This window comes from Pseudonaja textilis, chromosome 1 (assembly GCF_049901715.1).
Source record: "Pseudonaja textilis isolate UNSWEBS1 chromosome 1, rPseTex1.2, whole genome shotgun sequence".
Lineage (NCBI taxonomy): Eukaryota > Metazoa > Chordata > Lepidosauria > Squamata > Elapidae > Pseudonaja > Pseudonaja textilis.
Window position 1 is genome coordinate 241,930,042 of NC_141990.1, and position 23,887 is coordinate 241,953,928.

At 34.9% G+C, this 23,887-nt stretch overlaps 1 protein-coding gene and 1 long non-coding RNA gene across 2 annotated transcripts in view; one reads left to right on the forward strand and one right to left on the reverse strand.

The window, feature by feature from the left end:
* LOC148128132 (uncharacterized) overlaps positions 1 to 19,381 on the forward strand; it is a 43,996-nt gene extending 24,615 nt beyond the window's left edge. The window contains exons 2-3 of the long non-coding RNA XR_015740908.1: positions 11,183 to 11,302; positions 16,370 to 19,381. This is a non-coding gene — a long non-coding RNA (uncharacterized LOC148128132). The remainder of the gene's footprint in view (positions 1 to 11,182; positions 11,303 to 16,369) is intronic.
* IRAG1 (inositol 1,4,5-triphosphate receptor associated 1) overlaps positions 1 to 23,887 on the reverse strand; it is a 79,882-nt gene that overhangs the window by 37,816 nt on the left and 18,179 nt on the right. The window contains exons 2-3 of the mRNA XM_087921097.1: positions 21,662 to 21,815; positions 3,542 to 3,728 (exon numbers count right to left, since the gene is read on the reverse strand). Coding sequence (XP_087777223.1) covers positions 3,542 to 3,613 — 72 coding nt within the window. The 5' untranslated portion in view covers positions 3,614 to 3,728; positions 21,662 to 21,815. The remainder of the gene's footprint in view (positions 1 to 3,541; positions 3,729 to 21,661; positions 21,816 to 23,887) is intronic.

The window sequence follows — 23,887 nt, forward strand, 5'->3', positions numbered from 1 at the left end:
ATCATACAATTACTTTCATTAGTAACAAGGCAAATTAAACAAGAGCAAATAAAAATATGATGGACTCTACAAATTTCAGCCTACAATTACCATCCTAATGGTAAGGGCTTGAACAAAGAAATATTATCTTCAATGTTAGTATATCAACCACTTAGCTTGTATAATAGTAAAAACAGAACAGGATGAGATGTGATGGGCATATACAAATACCAGACAGTAAGAAATTGTACATACATAAACAGATTTGCATATTTGTTTTTGCTCTGTCTTAAGTTTGTCAATTGTATATTTTAAGGGGAGTGCAAATTATCCTCTCTTAATTTATATGTAATTACTCTTATTAACAACAACCTTCAGGGAACAAGAACTTGATCACGATTACTGTCTTTAGTGAAACATCTTAGTTATAAATCAATTCTAAATATTTATACAGCCTTGAAAAAGCAACCTATTTTTAAAACATTCCCCCTGACGGAAGACAGATCTTGTGATACCTAGAAATACATTTATACAGTCACTGTAAAATATGATTTTGTAGATCAGAGCCTACCCCATTAGGTTTACAAGACAACTTATTCTGTAGGTGTATTGAGCCACAGTGGTTAGAGTGCAGTAGTACTGCAGGCTACTTCTGCTGCCTTCCAGCTGCCTGCAACTTGGCAGTTCGATCCTGACTAGCTCCAGGTTGACTCAACCTTCCATCCTTCCAAGGTGGGTAAAATGAGAACTCAGATTATTGGGGGCAATATGCTGACTCTGTAAACCGCTTAGAGAGGGCTGTATTAATCACATATCACAGTTTTAGAGAGTTAAGGAAAAATACTGGATTGATATTTTGACAGATGATGCACTTAATTTAAAAGCTTAGGATGTAGAAGTGACTAAGCTTCTATGTTTGTCAAAGTTGCTCCATTTCATGTCTCAGTACAGCAGATCAGGCTGACAAAAATGGATTTGAAAGATTAACACTTCCTTTGAATCTAATAATTTAAAATAAAAGCCTACATTTATGTAATTATGACTTAACACATATTTGGGCTTTACTTTTCTTCAAACTGTGTAGGGTAGATGTGGAAAGGATACCTTGACTGTGAACCATCTTCACAAGGAGGGGTTACATATTTGTGTACCCCAAGAGACATGGTACATAGAAGGAATACTTCATGGGAGAATTTTCCAATAGTTTTGATGTAAGGGTTTCTAGAGCTCTTTCTCATTTTCAAAGTATGTGCAACAATTTCACCTCATGTACATTAGTGTTTCAGGGTCCACAGTAGCCAAAATATCATTTAACGATTTATCTGGGATTAATGGAATTCAAGAGACTGTTTCTTCCCAAAATTTAGATGTCTGACAAGCCAAGCTTCCACTTATAACACCAGCAGGCAATCATTCTGGAGTATTTTCTTTCACTTTAAATACAATATTTTGAGAAACAAGAGACTCCTAGCTGTAACAGAATAAGTGAAATTCAGAAGTAGTCAGGGACTAAATTCCTCACAATCATTTTAGGCATATAAACCACATGGAAGAAAAGGCATGAAAATATCTTTTTGATGCATGTTGTATGCTTTCCATCTGACTGCTTACTAAATTCACATATAACTGACTTGTTTATCTTCCACCAGGAAACTAACTGTTAGCACAAAGGTGTAATTGTGTCAGAAATCATGACAAATCACTTAAGAGTTCAACTTTTTCCTATGAAACTAAAGGAAAAGTAGCGGATGTTTTCATCCAGCTGTAGAATACCATGTCCTAGGTTTGGAAGACAATGATAAAAGCAAAACTGAATGTGCCAGATATACATTGGTCTTAAAAGTTTTCAACACATCTCAGAGAACATAATGATAATTTTAAAAAGGTCAGTTAACTAAGTAAATCCTGACATTGCAGATATTTGGTCTTGTAAGTCTTTGAATGCATGAACTCATCATTGTACATTAATGAATGTTTCTTGTTTTAAACATTACACGTATATAACTTAGTTTTTGTACTTTATGTTCCCAAAAATATTTGTCCGGGGGAATTAGAAAGCAATGACGTTCATCAATACGCTATCAAACACACAAATGATTTCGACAGGATAAGGCAGCATGCCATACTGTTAATATTTTAAAAAAATCACAGACTGGTAAGAAGAAAGGGAAGTGATAGTTAAAAAGGAAACCTATGGTGTATTTCAGTTTTGGTAGTAACTAATACTGGCTGTCCAGTTTCTCCTTTAATACGTGTAGAGGAACCTATTATTTCTCTGATAACAGGTTCCACTATCAAACTTCTCTTAGCAATAGGAAATTTTATGTAGCATTTAAATGATAGAATGTTTTTCATACATTGAACCTGCAAGCTGGCAATTTAGTAAATGTGAGATTGAAAAATTATAATGCGAACTACAGGTAGTCCTCAACCATTCATTTAGTGACCATTCAAAGTTACAACAGCACTGAAAAAAAATGACTTAGGACTGTCTTTCACATTTACAACCATTGCAGCCTCCCCATGGTCACGTGAGCAACATTCGACCACTTGGCAACTGGCATGTATTTGTGACTGTTGCAGTATCCCAGACTTATGTGATCACATTTTGCAATCTTTTGGCAAGCAAAATCAACGGGGAAGTCAAATTCACATGTATTACTACCTTAATAACTGCAGTAATTCACTTAACAACTGTGGCAAGAAAGATCGTAAAATGGGGCAAAACTCACTTAACAAATGTCTCACTTAGCAACATAAATATTAGGCTCATTGTGGTCATAAGTCAAGGACTACCTGTAGTAGGATCCAATGTACCAGAAAGTATGTTTTTCTCTTGCTTAGCAATGTAAATTTTGGAATCAATGGTAGTCATTAGTCAAGGACTACCTGTAATCCATCTGCACAACAGAAATCTCTCAAAGTAGGAATTACCCAATTCCAAACATAATTACTGTATAATATTCCAATTCTATCTAGTTCTGCTAGAAAAGTGACAGACACTTCAAATATAATGTAAACAGTGGAAAACATATTTAAGAAGATTAAAGAGAATGGGACTTAGCTCAGATTAATTATAGTGGTTTTTTTCCAAATAAAATGTGATACAATATAGTGTTAGCATAAGGTGCACTGTAGTGAAACTTGAGTATAACTACACTCAGTAATGCAGTTATAATTCAATAATACGTCAGACTGTAGTCTGAAATGCAAAACTAGAAAAAAATATTACAAGAACATTAATCAAACAAATAGTGGTGTAAGATAGGTGTTTCTATGCTTCTGCTTTCCCTACCATCAAGTTTATGTTAATTGATTATATTATTAAGTTTATGTTATGTTAATTTGAAGTTTATGCCAATATTTTATCTATCCTCTCAGCAAAATAATAATGTGGACATAAAGAATAATATCAGAGAGAACTGAATTAGAAAAACAGCAGCCGTAAACATCTAAGCATGGATCAGATATATGACATCCACAGAGATATTCATACCCCTTGTAAAAGAATTAATACTTCTTGTAAAAGTTTGAAGGTAACACATAAATAAAGATAACTTACTTTGACAAGAGAGGGTGAATTTGAATGCTGTGTCTCAGTGGGCTGTCTGACATCTTCAGGTACAGTTGGCATGATGGGGTGGTGAAGGATACGTTGAAATGCAATGCAGATTAAAAAGCACTGATGGGAAAGTCTGTTTCAAGTTAACCTCTGAAGATATCTACTGTGGGTGGTTAGGATCCCAGGACTAGAGTAAGTGCCAAAAATAAAATAAAATCCATTTAAAGTTCAGACTGTTAACACTGGGATCAGTTTATAATAACAAGCAGCAATAAGGTTTAAAGTAAAGACTTAAGTTTCTCCCCGAGTTTTATTACAAGATGTAATGTAACATAATAGCATCATTAAGATAAATGTACTCAACATTCCATGAATAATTGCACGAAAGAGTTTACTGGTGAGTTTGAAAATGCACTCTCTTTTCCAACTAAACTAGACCCATCCCTTAGTTGTTCATAAAACTTTAGGAAGAATTTTGGATATTGTATTGCAATTATATCAATGGCATAACTTCATAAATGTTATAAAGTCAGTGTTAATATCACCTCTGATACACAAAGGACTTCATATAAATATATTTCAGCAGTGAATCTGTTCTAAACGAGTACTTGTTCCATTCCTAAAATATATTAGGTTTTTCTCTGGTTTGGTTGGAACTAATACTTTCAATCTAAAGAAAAATCAAGCTTGCTTGACAGTTATTGGCAGATTCTGGCCAGTCATTAATAATGTCATTGCCCAGAGAAATCCATTATGCCAGGAAGATGATCTGACTTCCTTGGGAATTTGTAAAACTTCTTAGTCTTTCTTTTCTCTTGAATGGGTTAAGAGTTGCTCCAAGTTTGATAGCCTTTAAACTAAATTTCAATTCTGAACTCTTACTTCCTTTCATCATAAGGATTGCTTTCAGTATTCTAACACAAGAAAAGATCTTAGGATATTTTGCCTATAACATGTGGCTTTCTCTGGAAATTTGTATGAATGTAATCTATTCAAATGGAAAGAACTGACAATAGAAGCAGAAAATGTTTAACAGCCATATATCATCAAAACTATTTATGTGATATATTTCCTTACTACACGCAAATCAAGTCAATGTCTATTACAGTAAATGACTAGAACAAGTTAGAAACACTCAAGAAATATCCTGTTAAAAATAAATAAAATAAAAATAAATAAATAAATAAAATATATATTAAAATCACAAGTTGGCAAATCCAATCTGTTAGTTGCATGTGAACAAAACACAGCATGGCCTAACTACAATATAATATCAATCTTAACTTATGAGGCCCATAGACATTAGATACTAAAATGCAAGAGAGACTATGAAAAAGAATTTGCTGCATTAATTGTGTAAAATAGCTATGATGGATTAATCACCTGGTTCTACATGTATGATCATTATTTATCTAAAGGCTTCTTTATTTTCATTGATACATGAATTGTTATTTTTTGATCACATGGACTGATTATATCAGCAGATGGATTAATTTTTTTAAAATATACTTCTATTTAATGTTGCATCAATCTTTTTATTTGATGAAACAAAAAAAATCAACCATGGATTAATTGAAAATGATACAAAAATAAGAGGAAGAAAACAACAAAGGAGACGGAGAAAGAAGGAAAGAGAATAATAAAAGAAGTGAAGTAGTAACATCCCACATAGATATAAAGAAATGTATGTTTTAGGACTGTGCTGATTACAACTTCAATAATGCTTCAGAAGTACTTTGTATTTTGCATGTGTGGGAGTGCAGCACTTCTCACCTAATCATTAGCCTGATTTTCAAGTTGTCTTTTTTAAAGAGTTACATAGCTGTAAGAATCACATGCTTTCGTCCACATAAGCAGAGAGTAGTTATGCTCTTGTCAGCCTGCAGCATTTCTTCAGAAGCATTTATTGTCCAGTATTGATCTTACAGCCTTACAACTGGGTTGGTTGGTGTTTTTTTTTTTGCTGATTCCAATATGTTAAGAGGAGTCAGAGATGCTTAAGCCTTGGATAGGAGACCATATAAATCCCAGGGCTGCAGACTGAGTAGGATGCTGAAGGACAGCACTGAAAATATTTTCTACTGTATGTTGCTGCCAGAGTCAAGTTTGAGTCTTTGTTATTCCAAAATTTATAAGCCCATTTAGGAGGAGGCATAGAAATTTGAATAATGGTCTATAACAGCCCAGAAATCACTAATGAAAATTTTACTACTTACATTGTACAATAGACCAAACTGAAACCTTTATCCTATTCTTCTCCTACCCCTATTCAGTTCTAGAAATGGTTCTAGAAAAGGCCTACTCCACAATTGCTCCACAATTACCAATGAATGCATTAGCCTTTTACTTCTATTGCCTTTCCTTAATTAAAACATATATCATTGTGAGGAGCAGCCTACAGGTTGCATTCAACAGTTGGGGCCAAAAGAGATTAAGCTGCAGCAATTCAGAGGCAAGCCACCAAGAGTGACAGCAAACAGGAATCTGGCAAGTGAATTGAAAGTGGCAGGAGAGATAGACAGAACCAAGAAGGGAAATGTCTGCTGACTATTTGCTGCTGAAAACTTGACTGTTAATTACTGCTACTGACAGTTTCCTGAATTTTATAGCTTGGTTGTTGTGTCCGATTTGAGCCTTGCCCTTCCTGACTTAGCTGAAGCAACTCAAGAGGACATATTAGGAATCTAACTTTCAGAGAGAGGAACTTTTATTTCTTCCTTCTCCCTTCAACCAATTCATCAAGAGGTGCAACTTCTGGGAACATCAATATCAGAGTATCAGTGTGGGGATTTTTGACTACTAGGACAATAGGTGCGAAAATCTCCAAGCAAACATAAACAACTGAAGAAAGCACTACTGTGATCTCCAAGGTGAGGGTGCAATGTTTGTCTTCTTGCCTGAAGAGAACCAAAATTATACTTTCTGTTTTTGACGTTGAAGAGAAGAGAGATGGAGAAATGAAGAAGTAATGGATAATAGGAAAAAAATCTCTTTAGCAAAAGCAAATGTTGGAAGCATATGACCCAAAGAAGTAAGAAGACCAGAAGGATACTTGATTTCAGTGGAGCTGCCAGACTGGCATCAGACTCAGGGATATCAAACTCGATTTCATTGAGGGACACATCAGGGTTGTGTTTGACCTCGGGGTGGGGGGAACATGAGTGACCAGCTCATCACTCATATTGGGGGCACCTATGGTGGCCTGAGTGCTCTGCCAGGGAAAACAGGCTCCCAAGCTCTATTTCTGCCTGTGATGGCTGGCTGCATCCTATTGCCAGTGAAAACAGAGCTCAGGAGGGCTATATGCGGCCTTCCCAAGCTCCATTTTCACTGGCAGAGGCACTTCAGGCTGGTCTTTTGCTGTTTCCAGGGAGACCCTGCAGGCCATATCTAAGCACCCCACAGGCTAGATCCATCCTTGTGTTTGACACCACTGTCCTAGATAATCCATAATCACTTGAATAAACTTTGCTCTAGATCACTATGGAAGACAGTATTAGTAACTGCCATGGATCAAAAATAAAATCCAAGAGCCATCTTGAGAAAGAAATGTTATGGTGGTAGGTGAGGTGATTCCTACTGAGATGAAGTGAAGTAGATCAGTATATTCCCATGACAATAATGTGGCTTCCTGTAACAAGAACATGGTGTAGATTTTATCAAGACTATTCATATTGGTTGACAAGTATTCCTTTTGATACACAGGTAGACAAATGGTATAATCACAAAGAGATCTTGAAAGAATCTAGAACAGAAGAGGTAATTGTTCCATTTTATTCTCCCTGGCCAGACTTTATTTGGAACAATGTGTCTAGTTACGGGCACTATAGTTCAAAAAAGACAGTGACATATTGGAGTGCATTCAAAGGAAGGCCACCAAGATAGTGAGGGTCCAAAAATAAAGTCTCATTGAGGATGATTAAAAGATCTGGGTTTGTTTTAACTGCAGAAATGTAGTTAAACTAAATATAGTTCTGTAGTTTTAGCTACGGAAATGAAATATAACAGCAGTCTTCTGACATCTGTAAAAGTAGGTTGGCATAGATGATTCTCAATATCCGTTCCAACTCCAGAATTCCAAGAAATACCATTTCTTTTTTTCTTTTTTTAATTATTTTAAAATGTTTTACTGCTTTAATTGAGGCATGTTATTTTGAATTCTAAGCCACTCAGTATCATTGATTGAGATAAGCAGACATACAAACTGAATAAAGAAACAAACGTCTGGCTGACTGTATGACCAATCTTAACAATAAGACCAAATCTTAAAGAACAAATGCACACAACCCCCAAATTCAGAAGACAGCAAATGCTGCACTAGAATTCCTACAAAAATATTGTTTGCCTGCAAGCAAGAACTGGTGGGACCACAAAATACTTTAGAATTCAAACAGACAAGCACCTGCCACATAACACCCCAGACTTAACAACTGTCAATAGGAAAGCCAAAAAAATAAATAAATGCTGGATAGTGGATGTAGCTGTACCTGGAAACAGGAGAAGAGAAAGAACTGGAGAAAACACGAAGCCCTGCCAATATAAGCAAAATGGCTGTGGTACAAGAAAGTAAAGATAGTACCAATAGTAATAGGTACAAACCTAAAACATCTGGAGCACTATTGGCATTTGAAAAATCACCATCAGTCAATTGGAAAAGGCAGCTTTATTTGGAACAGTTTGCATCCTACCAATTTAGTTTTACCACCATCAAAAAAATAACACCTGCCTATTCCAAGTCCTTGGGAAGAACTTGACAAGTGGATAAAAATGCCAAATCCAATATAAACATCCAACCATGTTCAGTGACCAAGGAAATGGTCTGAAGTTTCCCCATTCCTTATGTAGCATAAATGATCTGATACACAGGAGACACAAACTTGGCTTTCTGAAGTAAATCATCCAATCCCAGATTAGAAACCTAGGGATCATATATGCAGAATTGAAAAGTGTATCATTTATTCTCAAATAAGCTACACTATGCTCTTGAAGAGATACAAAGTACAAAGTTTCTTCAGGATGGCCTTCTATGTGTAAAATGAAGAGCAACACTATGAGGAAAGGACTGACTTTTAATCCAGATGACATTCATCTGACAGAAGGCAAACAGGAATCCTAGATTCAGGAGTTTCAAGGATACCTTGGATTAAAACTTTCTTATATATTTGACACAACACTACAACACAGGGGCAAAAAATATTGTCTACTAATATATAATATATATAATAACATAAGAAAATAGAACACAGAGGAAGAAACTGAAAAAGATTGCATCTCATTCCATGTAGATAAAATATAGTATATAATGGAAGTTCTTCATTAGGCAATGTCTAAATCAGGGGTGTCCAACCTTGGCAACTTTAAGACTTGTGGACTTCAACTCCGAGAATTCCTCAGCCGGCTGAGGAATTCTGGGAGTTGAAGTCCACAAGTCTTAAAGTTGCCAAGGTTGGACACCCCTGGTCTAAATGTTTAGCAAAGCCAGGTACACATATTGTAATGCTCAAAGAGCTAGGACTTTTAAAATTCAAATCTTTTCCATAACTACTAATTCTCTTTAAGACAAGTTTATGATATAAGTTCTGTATTGAATAGATAATTGGTGCTTTTAAAAAAATGTAGACTAGAAAATTAGGTTCTTTCTCCTGTAGTAGATTCTCATTCTGGGATTTCATTGTTCACCTACCCTAATCATTTGGAAATTATATCTGTATATATATGTAAGTTGTTCTATTTACATCTATTATCAGTAATATCTGTTCTCCAAAATATCGTTCCAATGATATCCTGAATCACAATTTCTACACCATTCTAAATTCTAGAAACCCTCTAGGATTCTTGATATCTGAATTATTTATGCAATGAAATACTAAATTAAATGCAATTCCATGTAAATATTTATTTTCAGTATTTAGTTGTGAAATTAAATATTAATGGAATAAATGCTTATTAACTGTGACTGTATTCAAATTTGGTTCTGGCATGCTTTCTTCACAAATTCCAGTTTATATGGCATCCATTGTCTATTGGGATTTAAGATATTTTTAGCTGTCTTCCTGGAAAAAAACAGTTTCAGGAAACTTTTAAAATATAATAATTAAAAATATTCATTCCTAGGAGACATACATGGTAATTTTAATGCTTGGGAAATTGCTCTCATTGGAGGTGCCTATTAAGTTGACTTTTTAAATATGTTTACAAAAACTTATTAACATAGACTGAATAAAAAATAATAATTTAATCATAAGCAGAATTACAGAAAAGAAATAAGTATTGTATTTTGTTGTAAAGTGGTATCTAATAAAAGTCAAATGAGGATAAAGTGGAGGGATTTATTAGTGAAAAGGCAGAATATATATTAAATATGTAACAGCCTTGAATTGAAATTAAGTTTCTCATTTCATGTTGTAAATCTTGTAGAAATGGACAAAAGTGAAGCAATATTTAAAGAGCCAATCATAGCTTCCAGTGAAATTGTGAAAGAAGCTAACAGGGAGAGCTAATAGAAATTTTCCAGGTGATTTCAGGAGAAAGAGAAGAGAATGACCAAAAAGGCAATGATATTAAGGAGATGGGAGAGTGGATTGAATGTCACAAGAGCAAAGATGACAGCTGTGAAATCACAAATGAAACCCTTTCTCTTTCAAATATGTATCACACATTTGTACAAAGAGGGTAAAGGTTGCTTTATGGTGTGAGAACCACCATCTTGCTTTTTATTTTAACATCGCCTTCATGAATGCTGTTTCTGCTGCAGCAGATAAGTTGTGTTTTGCAAGACTCAGGTTAGAGCAGTGTTCCCCAACTTTGGCAGCTTGAAAATATGTCTAAGCTGGCTGAGGAATCCTGGGAAGTCCATACATCTTCCAAGCTGCCAAGACTGAGAAACACTGGATTAGAGGAATGAAAACATTGCTTGAATATCTTCTGACTGCATGAATTATGTCCTGGGAGCTGTTTATTGTCTATTGTGGGGTGATTAACTGTTTTCAAGCTGATTTACAAGAGATCTGTAAGACAGCTAGGTTTCAGGGAACAAGCAAGTGAAGTGGGATAAGCTAACAGGAGTTTGCCAGAGGAGATTACGGGAGAGTCTTTACCTTTTTTTAAAATTAAGACCTCTTCTTAGCTAACATGAAGGTCTGACAAGAAGAAATAAAAGCTTTTCTACTCATGGTAGAAGCAAAGTGAAATTGAATCAACAGAAATCTGCAGTTATGATCTGAAAAGATGACAATAATAACAACAACAACAATAATAATAATATAGTAATAGTAATAATAATAGCAGCTGTGAATACCTACAATTCAGCTGATAAGAAAAGGTAAGGATTTATCAATTGAAATAAAACAGGCTCTTTAGCAGAAGCTGAGGTGGAAATAACTTCTTAAGTAAGACAAATAATGGGGTAAGCCCAGTGTATCTGATTAACAAAAAAGAAACACAGAAAATATCATGGATCACCGGAAGACCAAAACAGTTTTCAGGCTCCTGCAGATAAAGGAGGTTCTGAGCTTTCACATGAAGTTAAACTGATATTGCAATGGAGGACAATGGAGAAACAGGAAGGGTGTGGTAGCTGATGACTCATTATTATGAAGAACTAAAACAGGATTTAAAACCTCAATGTGTGCTGTCTTCCAGGAACAGGAACAGAGCAATGTTCAAGATTTAAGAAGTCCATTGACAATTATTCCTTCCGGCTAACAACACTGCATAGAAAAGCATCAGCCATTCATCACAGATTTTTTCAAATCTTGGAAGGTAGGTTCTGACTGAATGTTAGAAATAAGAAGGAACAATGAAACATTCCTTAATGGAAGCAATTTTTTCATTGGATGTGTTCACATTGCCGCTACATACTCATCTATTTAGGATGCTTTAATTTGGATTCCTGTACTAAGCAGGGAATAGAACTTAGTGTTAAACGTAGGCCCCTTTAATCTTTTTGATCCTTTGGATTGCACAGCAAGACCCCATTAACTGGAAAATACAACTATTGTACAAAAGTACTTGCCAGAAATTATAAGAACTCCTCAAACTGAATTTGGCAGCAATATTGATACTCATCATGAGAAGAACCACCATATATCAAAACTCTTGCCAAAATAAGAGCCAGACAGAAACTGCACCTCTGTCCAAAAGGAGAGGCCTGTCTAGACTATTCTGTAGCTAGCTGGGAAGAAGAGGCACAAAAATTTGAACACTGATTTTACTATATATAGGAACTGTATTTGCCACATTCCAATCATTGAAATTCTTTCACAATGGATAATTGGCTTTTCTACAACAAATTTACTCATTTGAAATATACACCTGCTACTAATTCCAATCCAGTCTATCAGAAGAATCCTAGTATCTGTATAATACCCAATTTGGAATAATAAAAGGAGGCCTTAAAAGCTTGGCAGAATAATTTTAACTAACTCTTTAAACTTGTGCCAAATGGACAAAAGCATGGAGGTTGCTGAACTCATTTAGGAAGGACATGCTGTAATTGGGCAAAAGGGCACCCAACGAGAACAATATCTTCCTCAGAGCCACTCTCAAAGGGATAGGCTTAAGGTCCTCTTAAGAACACTGATTGAACAGAGTTCCACTTACACTTTATAGAACAAAAGGGACATTTTATACCTAGCTCAAAATGTAATGAAAAACCAATGAAAAGCAAAACGAAGGAATAATGTGCTCCTATCTTGTTCAGATAGAATTCTTACTGCTATGTTCTGCAATAGCTCATGTATGATCTCTAGCATTCTATATGGAGTCCATACAGAGGTTATGAAGCCAGGTTATCTGTCCCTCAGGGACCCAATGGTAAAGATGAATCTAGGTGCACCCTCATTACCTGGTTCTTCTGGGGAAAAATATAACCACATAGTTTATTTTCATTGGTCTGAACTAAGAGGTTATCCACTAACAAAATTGTTTGAATGGAACTTCTGTTGGTTAGCTTTTATCCACTTATTAGCATGACAAGGTACTAGTCTAGCAACTCATAAAGGTGCTTTTCCAGAAGGCAACTGGACTTCATTGTCCTTTTTCCTTGAAAATGTTTTACTTCCATCCAAGCAGCTTCTTCAGTTCTCTTCTCAATTTTCAAGGAAAAAGCCTACAAAATCCATTTGCCTTTGGGACAGCCATGATTTGTACGATTGAGAATCTCCATAGACATCTAGCAAGTTATAATTATAGAAAATTTCAAAGAGAGGAGAAATAAAATGGTGGCCATCAACATATCATGATATTGCACGCTAAAAACCCAAATGGTATAGTTTCAGATAAATGTTAAATTGCATTAAGGATGAAGATGGAACTCTGTGAAATCTATGGGGAAGATTGCCTAGCAACATATGTTACTTCAGTGTGAGATAGATCTATCCCAATCCAGCTTAGAATCAGTGCACTATCATGTTTAAGATATTGGATGTGTACTGGGAAGTCATAGGATCTATTTCATTCTTTTATTCATGGAAGCTGAGTAACTTTGGGTCTCTCTCAGTTCAAATTATATTTGTTACATGAAGTTTGTAATTGTAGTAAAGAAAAAAGAAGATGGAAGATATTCATGATGGATATAAATCTAACAAATAAAACTCAGGGGCTACTTAAAAGATAAATAACTGGTGATGTTATAAACTGCTCAAAAATAGATGAGACAGGACAATGCAAATATTATTCTACAAGCTAATGAAGACTATTTCAGTGAAAAACTAGATCTAATCCCTAATGGAAATACAGCCAAAAATGAGATCTCTTTTGCAAAACAAACAGCTTTCTATGGTTGCTTTCACCCTTTAAAATTAAGGATAATGTTGGATGATGTCAAAGGACTTATTCTCCACTAAACATTTAACCATACTGAATATTAGACAAATCACTGTTTGTAAATTCCAACATTGCTATTCTAAAATGTGAGAAAAAAAGTAAAGCTGGAGAAAGTAAATGTAATTTACTGAAGATTACTCATCAAGAATTTTAAGAAAAAAGTACATAGATTTAAAATAAAATCCAGAAGTTGACACAGAGGTAGAACATGCTAATTTGCATGGCTGTAATGAGCTAGAATTGGGGTAAAAAACCCTGCTATTAGCTCATAAAATTGAGGGAATAAAACATTCAACTTTTAGACCAAAATAGCTGTAGAATTAAAAATTTTATAAAATATATAAAATTAGTGCAGAACCATGACTATTGTAAATTACTTCAAATCCGAAAACCCACAGCTCACTACATTCTGATGTTCCAATCATATCCAATATAATATAAATAGGTTTTGTTTAGATGATTCATGTTTTGGAATTTCATTGCTTAAAATAGAGAGGCAGAATATTAATCTTTACCCTAAAGCTCAAATCTCAGAATTGGATACAAAGAACTTTCTTGAATTGCTGAGCAGTTTAGAGAATATAATATCCAGGAAGTGATGTTTTAGGAGTTCTATTCCATAAAAGGAAAAAGTATTTAGAAACACTAGGCTTTCAAGTGCGCTGTGTCCTTGCAGCTCATTTAACCACAGTAGGAAAGTTGAATACAAATAATCAGTACACTTACCCACTGACTCATGCCTAAGTATCTTGGCAGATGAAGGTGATTTACTCAATTTTAATGGCTAATTTGAGTGCTGACCTTAAAGAATCTACTTTACCATAGCAAATAAAAAGAGGAAAATATAAGAATGCAAAGAATTTTAAAGTGATTGGAAAGATAGATAGACAGTTTAATATATCTTGGGTATAACATATAAATTTCATAGTTTTATCTCATTACCCTCCTACTGTGGTATAACCAGTTTTATGGATAAACTCTAAATATTCACTTAAGGCTGTGTTGCCAGATCTATTCTTAATCTATTTGAACCAGACAAAGAAGTCCTGTGCGGCCTTTTATTTTTCAGGTTGGTTTCCTTAATAAGGATTGTGACTGGCATGATTTGGCTAAAGTGGTGGGAAAATAGAACTGGAAAGTAGAGCTTGTGGATTTTGTTGAATGTTTCCTTCATACTTACTCTAATGCAAGTACTCTACTAAAATGGTCTTCTGTATTATATAGTTTTTTATTCTTTCCAATCCAACTGAATGTTAGAAAGAAATCATGTAAAGAGCTCAGGATTTTGCCCAACTGTCTACCCAAAAGAAGAATATTTCTCTGACATCTGAACAGAATGAGACTAAATTTGATATAATGGGGGAAGTCAGGGAAAAAATACTGAATTTAAAAATGGGCTAGATCCAATTGGCAGTAGTCAAGAAATAAAAATTCAGAACAAAATTCTCAGATGAAGCCCTTTAAGAGCAATAGTTGAGCAGCAGCCCCGTCCACTTTCTCTGTCCTGAAAGGGAGGGGGCTTATGAAACCTGCCCCATGCTTTCTGGTGCACATATATGCACAAATGCACAAAGATGTTACACAAAGGGAAAGCAGAAGCAATTGTAGATGCTACTTATGGCCACTGCTGATTCAGAGTTTGGAAAGAATTCTAGAAGCCATGTTTGATATGCTTCCTCTACTTCGCTGTTAAACAGATATTCAGGGGGAAATGAACATTCACAAAAACCTGATGACAAATTACATTACTTTTCTTTTCATTGGTACTTTTCTTGCTGATTGATAATTATAGGCTGCCCAAGTAATGAACAGTTTTGCTAAAACAATTTATGCATTTGGATAAATACAACTGCAGCAAAGCTGAACTGCATATCAGCTTTCATGATATAAAGCTTGCTATCTTTAAAATATCATAAACAAAGAAGTGTTATTCTCTTGAGCAGAACTCTCTATGTGAAACTATTTCAAGGCCAAAATTATTTTCAAAAGATTAATCTTCTAAAAGAGATTGCATTCAAGTAATCATGCAAAACATATTTCTGTGGTTTACTGAGCAATTTATTTTCTTTACCTGTTTAAAAAAATGATAAATCCTACTGAACTTGTTCTGATCTGATTAGAGATAGTGTTGGAAGTTAGAACCCACCCCTCTCCTAGAAAAATGAAATATTTTAGGATATATTAAAAAGGCAGGATATTTCCCATAAAAGAGAAGTAGAAACTCCGAGAGACAGAAACTCAGCCTCCCCTCTTTGTTAATGGGCCATTAAGGCCTGGGGCAGTTTATTCTACATAACAAAGATCTACCTCCTTCAGGCAGAGCCATAATAGGAATTGCCCAAAGCCCTTTCATTACATCATCACCCAGCAAGAGTCAACCAAGCCTGGGACTCAAAAGACAACCTACCAAGTTATGGCCCTATGGGAGCCTGACAACCAATCAGAACACAAGCTCAAATTCAAAGCCCAGAGAGGGTATAAAATGCAGGGAATCTCAGCATCTCTTCCCTTTTTTTCTTCGTCAAGGAGTTCATCAAGAACTCCAAGGCATGTGATCCTTTCCACCATCGTTCCAAACAGCCTCCATGTTTCCAGTGTCTTTTTCCTCACTTGGAACTGAACCCAGAAGGATATTTCTTCCAACAATAGGAAAAACAAATGAGGAATAATCCAGGGAACCAAAAATTGATCATGTGCTTCTATAGTTGCAACATGAAGTAAATCTAAAATTCTAGATTACTACCCGAGATAAACTTTAGTTTATTCATTGACAGTTTGCAAAATACAGCAAGTCACAAACCAAGATATGTATAAAATTCAGCCATGATGCCCAATATTCTGAATACTTTGTTCCAATTTCATGACAAATTCATGGAAGCACAGAATATAATCCAGAAATAGGGAAATGCAGAATCTGCCAATCTTCAAGCAATATAAAATCCTTGGAGTAGAATGTTAGTATTACTATTCTTTTGACAATTTTTCTCTCTTTTCTTCCTTGAGGGATTTATTTTCTGGAAGGAAGACCATCAACTGAAGTGGAGTAAGAAGACTACAATTTTTACAAGACAGTAAAAATCTGGCTGCCCTGTTCCTCAGTTTAAAATATTTTGTATGATTTCTCATTTCAAAGTATCATCAGAATCTGCCCTAAATTACTTTAAATTACTCTAAACTTTAAATTCTAGCTCCATCAGCACTCCTAGCTTTAGGGCTGTTTTTCTTACAATGGAAATTATTAACAAGAAGATGTCTCAAATTCAGTAATGCTACTGGGATTAAGAAAGGAGGAATTACATTGTAAGAATCATAGCTTTATAGGCTTTAGCTTCCCTTTGTTATTTTGAGCATTTTTACAAAATCTTGAGAAAGAATAGTCTCAGTTTCATTATTACATATAACAAAGTTTACTGGACAATCTATATTATTAATTTAATCCATAGCAATTAACCATGCAAACAAAAAAAAATCTTCTATAAAGATTTCCACCCAATTTTGAGATTATATAAACTTATAATAAATTTTATAACAGAGATACCAGTTAAACTATTACCATGTGCACAAATACTTGGTTAAAAATCCAGATTCTTATGCTGATGTTTAAATAAAGCATGCATCTATCAAGAATCAGACTAATTTTCTTGTAATAAAAATGTGAAATTGTAAATGCAAAACAATTATAACTATTGACATTAATGGGACATTAAATAGTTAACATTATATTATATTATAAAAACAAGGACACAGATAGTCAAATCAAATGTTTTCTTGTTTGTCCACATTAATTAGGAGTTGAATTTGGCTTGAAGGGAACTTTATTTTAAATTGCTAACAATACCAGTCATTTTTCTTTGTTTTCACCTGTATCCTAAATATTTGAACACAGAATGGTTTAACTAAGAAGATTATATACAATAATTCAAAAGGCTTAAGGGTAATTATAGTTAGGGGAATAATGACTTTAAGAAAATATCATTATGAAGATAATGAGACTAATGGTAGATTAACTGTAAATTAACATTCTGCAACATAAAGTTTTTTCCTTTCACTGCTGCATTTAAAAACCACCATACCAACCCCAAAGGCTAACTGGCAACAGGGCTGCTATCTAAATATATTTCCCTAAATATATTTCCATGATTTCTTCCCTAAATTCCAAGATGTTAGACTCCTCAAGCACAATGCATGACAAGGTTCAAGTTAAATACTATCTAGAGCAAGATGCCTATAGTTTTTAAAAGAAAAAAGCAGTACTTGTAGAATAAAACAAGTTCAAAATAACAATGAAATTACTAAAAAGAGGAAATACTAAAACCCTCTAACCATTAAAAGCTTGGCCAGATATATCTTTATATATTTTCTGAACACTGAGAAATGGGATCAATTCAGCTTTTGATTCAGGAAGTCCACTTGCTCGGGAACAATGCAGGAGAAAACCCTACCTTGTACCCCCAAAATACAAAACTATTGACAGCAAGGCAGGGCTGGCTTTAGGCTAGGGGCCAATGCTCAGAGGATGCCAATGTGGCCTCCTTCTGAATTATTCTAAACATGTAAATCTTTGCATCAGTGGCAGTAGTGCCATCAGCCAATGTGACTTAGGAATACCATATACAGGTAGTTCTCAATTTACGACCACAATTGAGCCTAAAATTTATGTTGCCAAGTAAGGCATTTGTTAAGTTAATTTTGTCCCATTTTACAATCTTCTTGCCACAGTTGTTAACTGAATCACAACAGTTAAGCTAGTAATGTTGAGTGAATCTGGCTTCCCCATTGACTTTGCTTGTCAGAAGGTCGAAAAAGGTGATCATATGACCCAGGGACATTAAAGCCATCATAAATACAACCTAGCTGTCAAGAGCAGAAACACCTCAGAAGCAGAAGCTCACCCCCACCATTGTTAATGGGTGGGCCATTAAGGCCTGGGCCAGAATTGTTCACATAACAAAGATCTCCAGGTAAAACTATAGCAATTGCTCAAAAGCCCTTCCTCATTATCATCAGCAAGGCTCAATGAAGCCTGGAACTCAGGACAGCCTACAGAGTTGTCCCTACATGGCCCCATGAGAGTTTGACAACCAATCAGAATACAAGCTCATATTCAAATCCCAACAAAGGTTATAAAACCCAGGCACTCTCAGCAATATCAGCCCTCCTTTTTGATCTCCTTTTCACCTTGGAGCATGTGATCATCCTTTTCAATTTGGAGCTCCAAGGCATGTGGTCCTGTTCACCATTAAACCATCTTCCCAAACAGCCTCCATGTTTCCAGTGTCTTTTGCCCCACTTGGAACTGAACCCAGAAGGATAATTCTTCCAATATACCAAATGTGTTCCAAATGGACACAGTAAAATGGTATCTTTCCCCTTTTTCAGTTTGATCTAGCAATGTCATTTTAGCTCCTTGATTTCATCTTATTAATCTCAATTATAATTTTATTTTTTGGTTCAGCGAACACTCGTTTGAAAAATATATTTGAGTACCTCTAAGTCTACTGAATTTATTATACTTTCCTAATCAAGTCAACTACTTACATTTATCTTTCCTTCCTTCCTTCCTTCCTTCCTTCCTTCCTTCCTTCCTTCCTTCCTTCCTTCCTTCCTTCCTTTCTTTCTTTTTACAAATTCCCTAAACAGCTTTCAGAAATGTTTAGGATATCCATAATTTTGCAATTAATATAAACATTCCAATATTACATTCCAATGTTATAATTCCAAATACTGTCCTATTTGCACAAAGTACGTCAAGTACATATCACAAACTCTGGGTCCAACATCCCAATATATCATTGGTCAATATTATATTTCCTGTAAATCATTCTGTAAGTCATTTATATTTTGACAGATTTACAGAATTGCAATATAACAAATCCCAGATTGTGTACACTTTTCATAAAAAGTAAAGCTATTTCTAAAACCAAATTGCTTGAAAATATTCTGTTTTGATTCTCTTATTTGTGGCTTCTTTAATCTGTCATATATTTTTAAAAATCTCTGCATTTTCTTCAAATGTTCTTCAATATACTGGATATCTTTCTTAAATAAAGACTGTGGGACAATATGCAGATCTTCTCAAGTGAGTCTCAGTTGAATCTTCATCATGTCAAAATTTTCAGGGGTGATACTATGCAAAATCAATGGCAAAAAACCCGCAAAACCCACATTCAAATTATAGGCAAGAATTCCGGCTTCATCTTGCTTCCCTGCTTCTCTTTGTTTAGTGGTGACATCAGAGGACCAGGAAAACCTTGCTATCATTTCAGCATGGGGCAGCTTTTCAAATCCCAAGTTTCCCATCATTTGTTTCCTTGCCGCAGAAACAAATGACGTGGGACAATGATGAGGGGGAGGAAATTGCTTGGATGCTGATGTTTGCGCTCTCTTTTAGTTAGCTGGAGGGATTGCTAATTAGCTTGTGGGTGTACTGAACGTAGCTAACATTGTGGGAGGTGGGTATGAGATTCTTTTTCTGGGTTTGGGGTGAAAAGATAGGAACTAGGGGCAAATGCCCTGATTAAATACTGTGTCATCTCCCCATTCTAAAACAGACAAATTTCCTCTAGAATTTTGGTGCTGTCTTCAGAAGGCAGGGCAACACTCTTTTTCAGTAGTATCCTTGTTACTGGAGCATTTAGTTTATAGAAGAGGTCCTTAAATTATTCCTACTATTATTTTACTATTTCTCGGTTGAAATGAACCCTAGCAATTTAAACAGGAAAAAATTATGCGAGTGCATTTGAGGACACTGTTAGGGAGGTAGTTAAATCTGTTCCCTGCCCTTAGTGACCTACAAGAATAATTCAGAAGGTTGGGAAGATTATTTTTCATTTGGCAAGGGAACAGAAATCCGACTGCTTGGATTTTTCTTTTTTTGTACTCTTCTCTAAATTTTACTGAAAAGGCTTAGAAAAAGATTTCCCTCAACCAGTACTCTATGTGTTAGGTCTACCACCTCCAGAAATCCCAGCAATAACCATCAAGATGAATTTTGGAAGTTTTACAATTGGAAGGCATTATTAAGGCATTAAGTCTGACCAGCTTTACAAATTTCCTTATACTGACAATCTAAAATTTTGATCACCTATAAAATTTTGTTTCTCCATATCCTGCTGATTATTGTTCAGTCAGGAACAGATCTACTGTTAAAGCTAGTAAAGATGAATGTAGACTAAACACTGATTTTCTGAACAAGGATTGGACTTGACTACAATAAATAAAAAATAAACAAGATGTGGTAAGCTACAGACTTAATCATTATTATATCTCAGTATCTATTTAATTTGTAAACCTAATTCTGAAAAACTGGTTTGTTTTAATACATTTACTTCCAATTTGCATATAGATTTTGAATATGCAATTTGAATGTGAATAACTAATGAATGCATTCAGTTTATTAAGGAAGGTATAAAGGTTTTGAATTTAAATGAGCAAATGGAAGTGTAAATCCTTATGTCTAATTAGCCTTCTCAGATAGACCAGACAGGAAACATGACCGGATGAGCCAATTCTGCTTTACTGCAAGGCTACATTAACAGAATCTTGTACTCTGAAAGTACAACTATTCTACCATCTCTTTTTGTAGCCTAACGAATTAGGAAATTTCTGAGTTTCTTCTCTGCCCATTATGCTGTTGCGGGCTGCACCCTCTTTTATCTGACTGTTCCCTAGGTAGCAGCTCTCCCCCCCCCCGCCCCCAAAAAAACCTCATTCCCACATACCATCACAAATTGGCAATACCAATATTAAAACAGCTTTTAACTATGCATTGACAATTAAAATAGAAAAGAGCACAGGTATAAATACTTTCCTCAGAAAAGTTAGGCTCAGTTGATTATTTTTTTTAAAACATGGCCAATTTACTGTGGCAATAGAATCTAAATATACATATTTTTTTATCTAACAGTCAACATTTGGTTGCATAATTAGTTACCATAGGAACTTTGTTAGGGTTACATTCAATGTTCCAGATTCACAACATACTTTAAGAGGAAACAGAAAGATAGGAAAATATGATGCCTCTTTACATTTGTCATATTAGCTTACTTTGTTTTTCAAAGGTTCACTGGCTTATTTTGCTAAACCAGCTGCTCATTTCATCCTTGCTTTTTTCTTTCAATTTCTTTTAAAATATTACTCAATGAGAAATTCTAGAAAGTATAATAACTCTTTTAAACTAAACAATTTTTAAGGTCATTAACAGCACCATCTAATAAAGGATTTATTGAAAAACTACTAATTTTACAAGACATTTTATAAAGACAGTCCTTAGGCAAAAAAATAGGTTTACTTTACCTTGCATTGTTTTGCCCATACTCAGTTTTAGAGGCATGTTGTTTGCTGTTTAAGAGATTTTCTTTGAATTCCCATCTTTGACCAAAGAAGAACCGATTAGGAAACGTCCAGCAACATCTCTTCTGAGTTGAAATGTATTCTAAATTCAGTGCATCTATGATTAACACATAATATCTGAGGATCAGAAACTAGGAGGCAACACCGTGTGTTATGTAATTTGCAAATGCTTTCGCTGTAAAACTTGAAGTTGCACTAACAAAAAAAGAAAAAAAATCCATTACAGCTTATTTTAAAAGTACATGTTAAATCCAGTGTAATGCAACCTGACATATTGGATAAACAGCAAGCTGAAGCTTATTTAGAGAGGGAGAGGAAAGGAAGATTATTTTAAGGAATAATTGATTCCGAAAATAAGTTTAGACCTTATTTTAAAAGTTGGAAAAGTTTGCTTGTTCTTTTAATCTATGGAGGGAGGGAGTCCCAACTGTGGTAATAAAAAATACGTTTCAGGGAACAAATTATATTTGTTAATAATATACAGTATATTCTTCCAGATATTATACATTAATATAAAATATGTACTTTTTCAACTGATCATATCTACAGGTGAGCCAGAAAAATTATCTTGCCACTAACCACAAAGTTACCCGCATATTAGTCAATTCAGAGCTTTGATTAGCCCATTGGTGAAGTATTCCCTTCTTCAAATTAATTACCCACCCAACTGATCATCTGGATAGTCTTTGGTACAGAATCATCATGATCACATCTATTCCTAGTACTATCCATTAGTCTTCATAGAATTATCTAGTTTCTGTAGACAGTTCCCTTAACCCATCAATTAGCTGTAATTCAAGTAACAAGATCCTTTTATCCAATACCTTCCTGAATACAGATTAGAAAATAGATGTCTCCATTCTCTACTTGCTTTACCATCACCAACCATGTAGCTCTCAATAGATTCTTCTTGAGATACTGTATCCCTCAACAAAGACAAGGTGCTTATTTTTGTGCTAGATGCAAGATAATTAATAAAGCCATTTAATTTAAGGTGAAACTAGGCAGAATCACATCTGATACCTGTACAATTAGCACAGGGTGCTTTCTCCACTTCTCTTCTCCCTATTTACCAATGACTGCATCTCAAACGATCCATCTGTTAAAATATTGAAGTTTGCTGATGACACAACAGTGATTGGTCTCATTCAAGACGATGAATCTGCATACAGACAGGAAGTTATACAACTTGCCTTGTGGTGTAACTGGAACAATCTGGAACTGAAGACACTCAAACCATATAATGGTGGTAGACTTTAGAAGAAACTCTCCCATACTACCACCTCTTACAATACTAGTTAACACAGTATCAACAGTAGAGACCTTCAAATTTCTAGGTTCTACTATATCACATGACCTAAAATGGACACCTAACATCACAAATGTCATCAAAAAAGCACAACTCAGAAAGCTCAAACTGCCCAAGGAGCTGCTGATCCAGTTCTATAGAGGAATTATTGAGTCTATCATCTGCCCCTCTATAACTGTCTGGTTTGGTTCTGCAACCCAGCAGGACAGACACAGACTTCAGAGGATAATTAGGACTGCAGAAAAAACAATGACTACCAACCTGCCTTCAATCAAGGACCTGTATAATGCTCGAATCAAAAAGAGGGCTGTGAAAATATTTACAGACCCCTCACATCCCGAACATAAACTGTTTCAACTCCTTCTCTCAAAATGATGCTATAGAGCATTGCACACCAGAACAACTAAACACAAGAACAGTTTTTTCCCAAAAGCCATCACTCTGCTAAGCAAATAATTCCCTCAACACTGTTCAACTATTACAAAGTCTACACTATTACTGTTAATCTTCTCATCACTCCTTATCACCCATCCCCTCTTGTGACTGTATAACTTTGTTGCTTGTATACTTACGATTTATATTGATTGTTTCCTAGTATGTTTTGATTGCTTATTGTACCCTATGACTATCATTAAGTGTCATACCTTATGATTCTTGACTTTTGATGAATGTATCTTTTATGTATACTGAGAGTATTTATACCAAGACAAATTCCTTGTGTGTCCAATCACACTTGGCCAATAAATTATTCTATTCTATTCTATTCTATTCTATTCTATTCTATTCTATTCTATTCTATTCTATTCTATTCTATTCTATTCTATTCTATTCTATTCTAATTATGTAACTCTGGTCTTGAA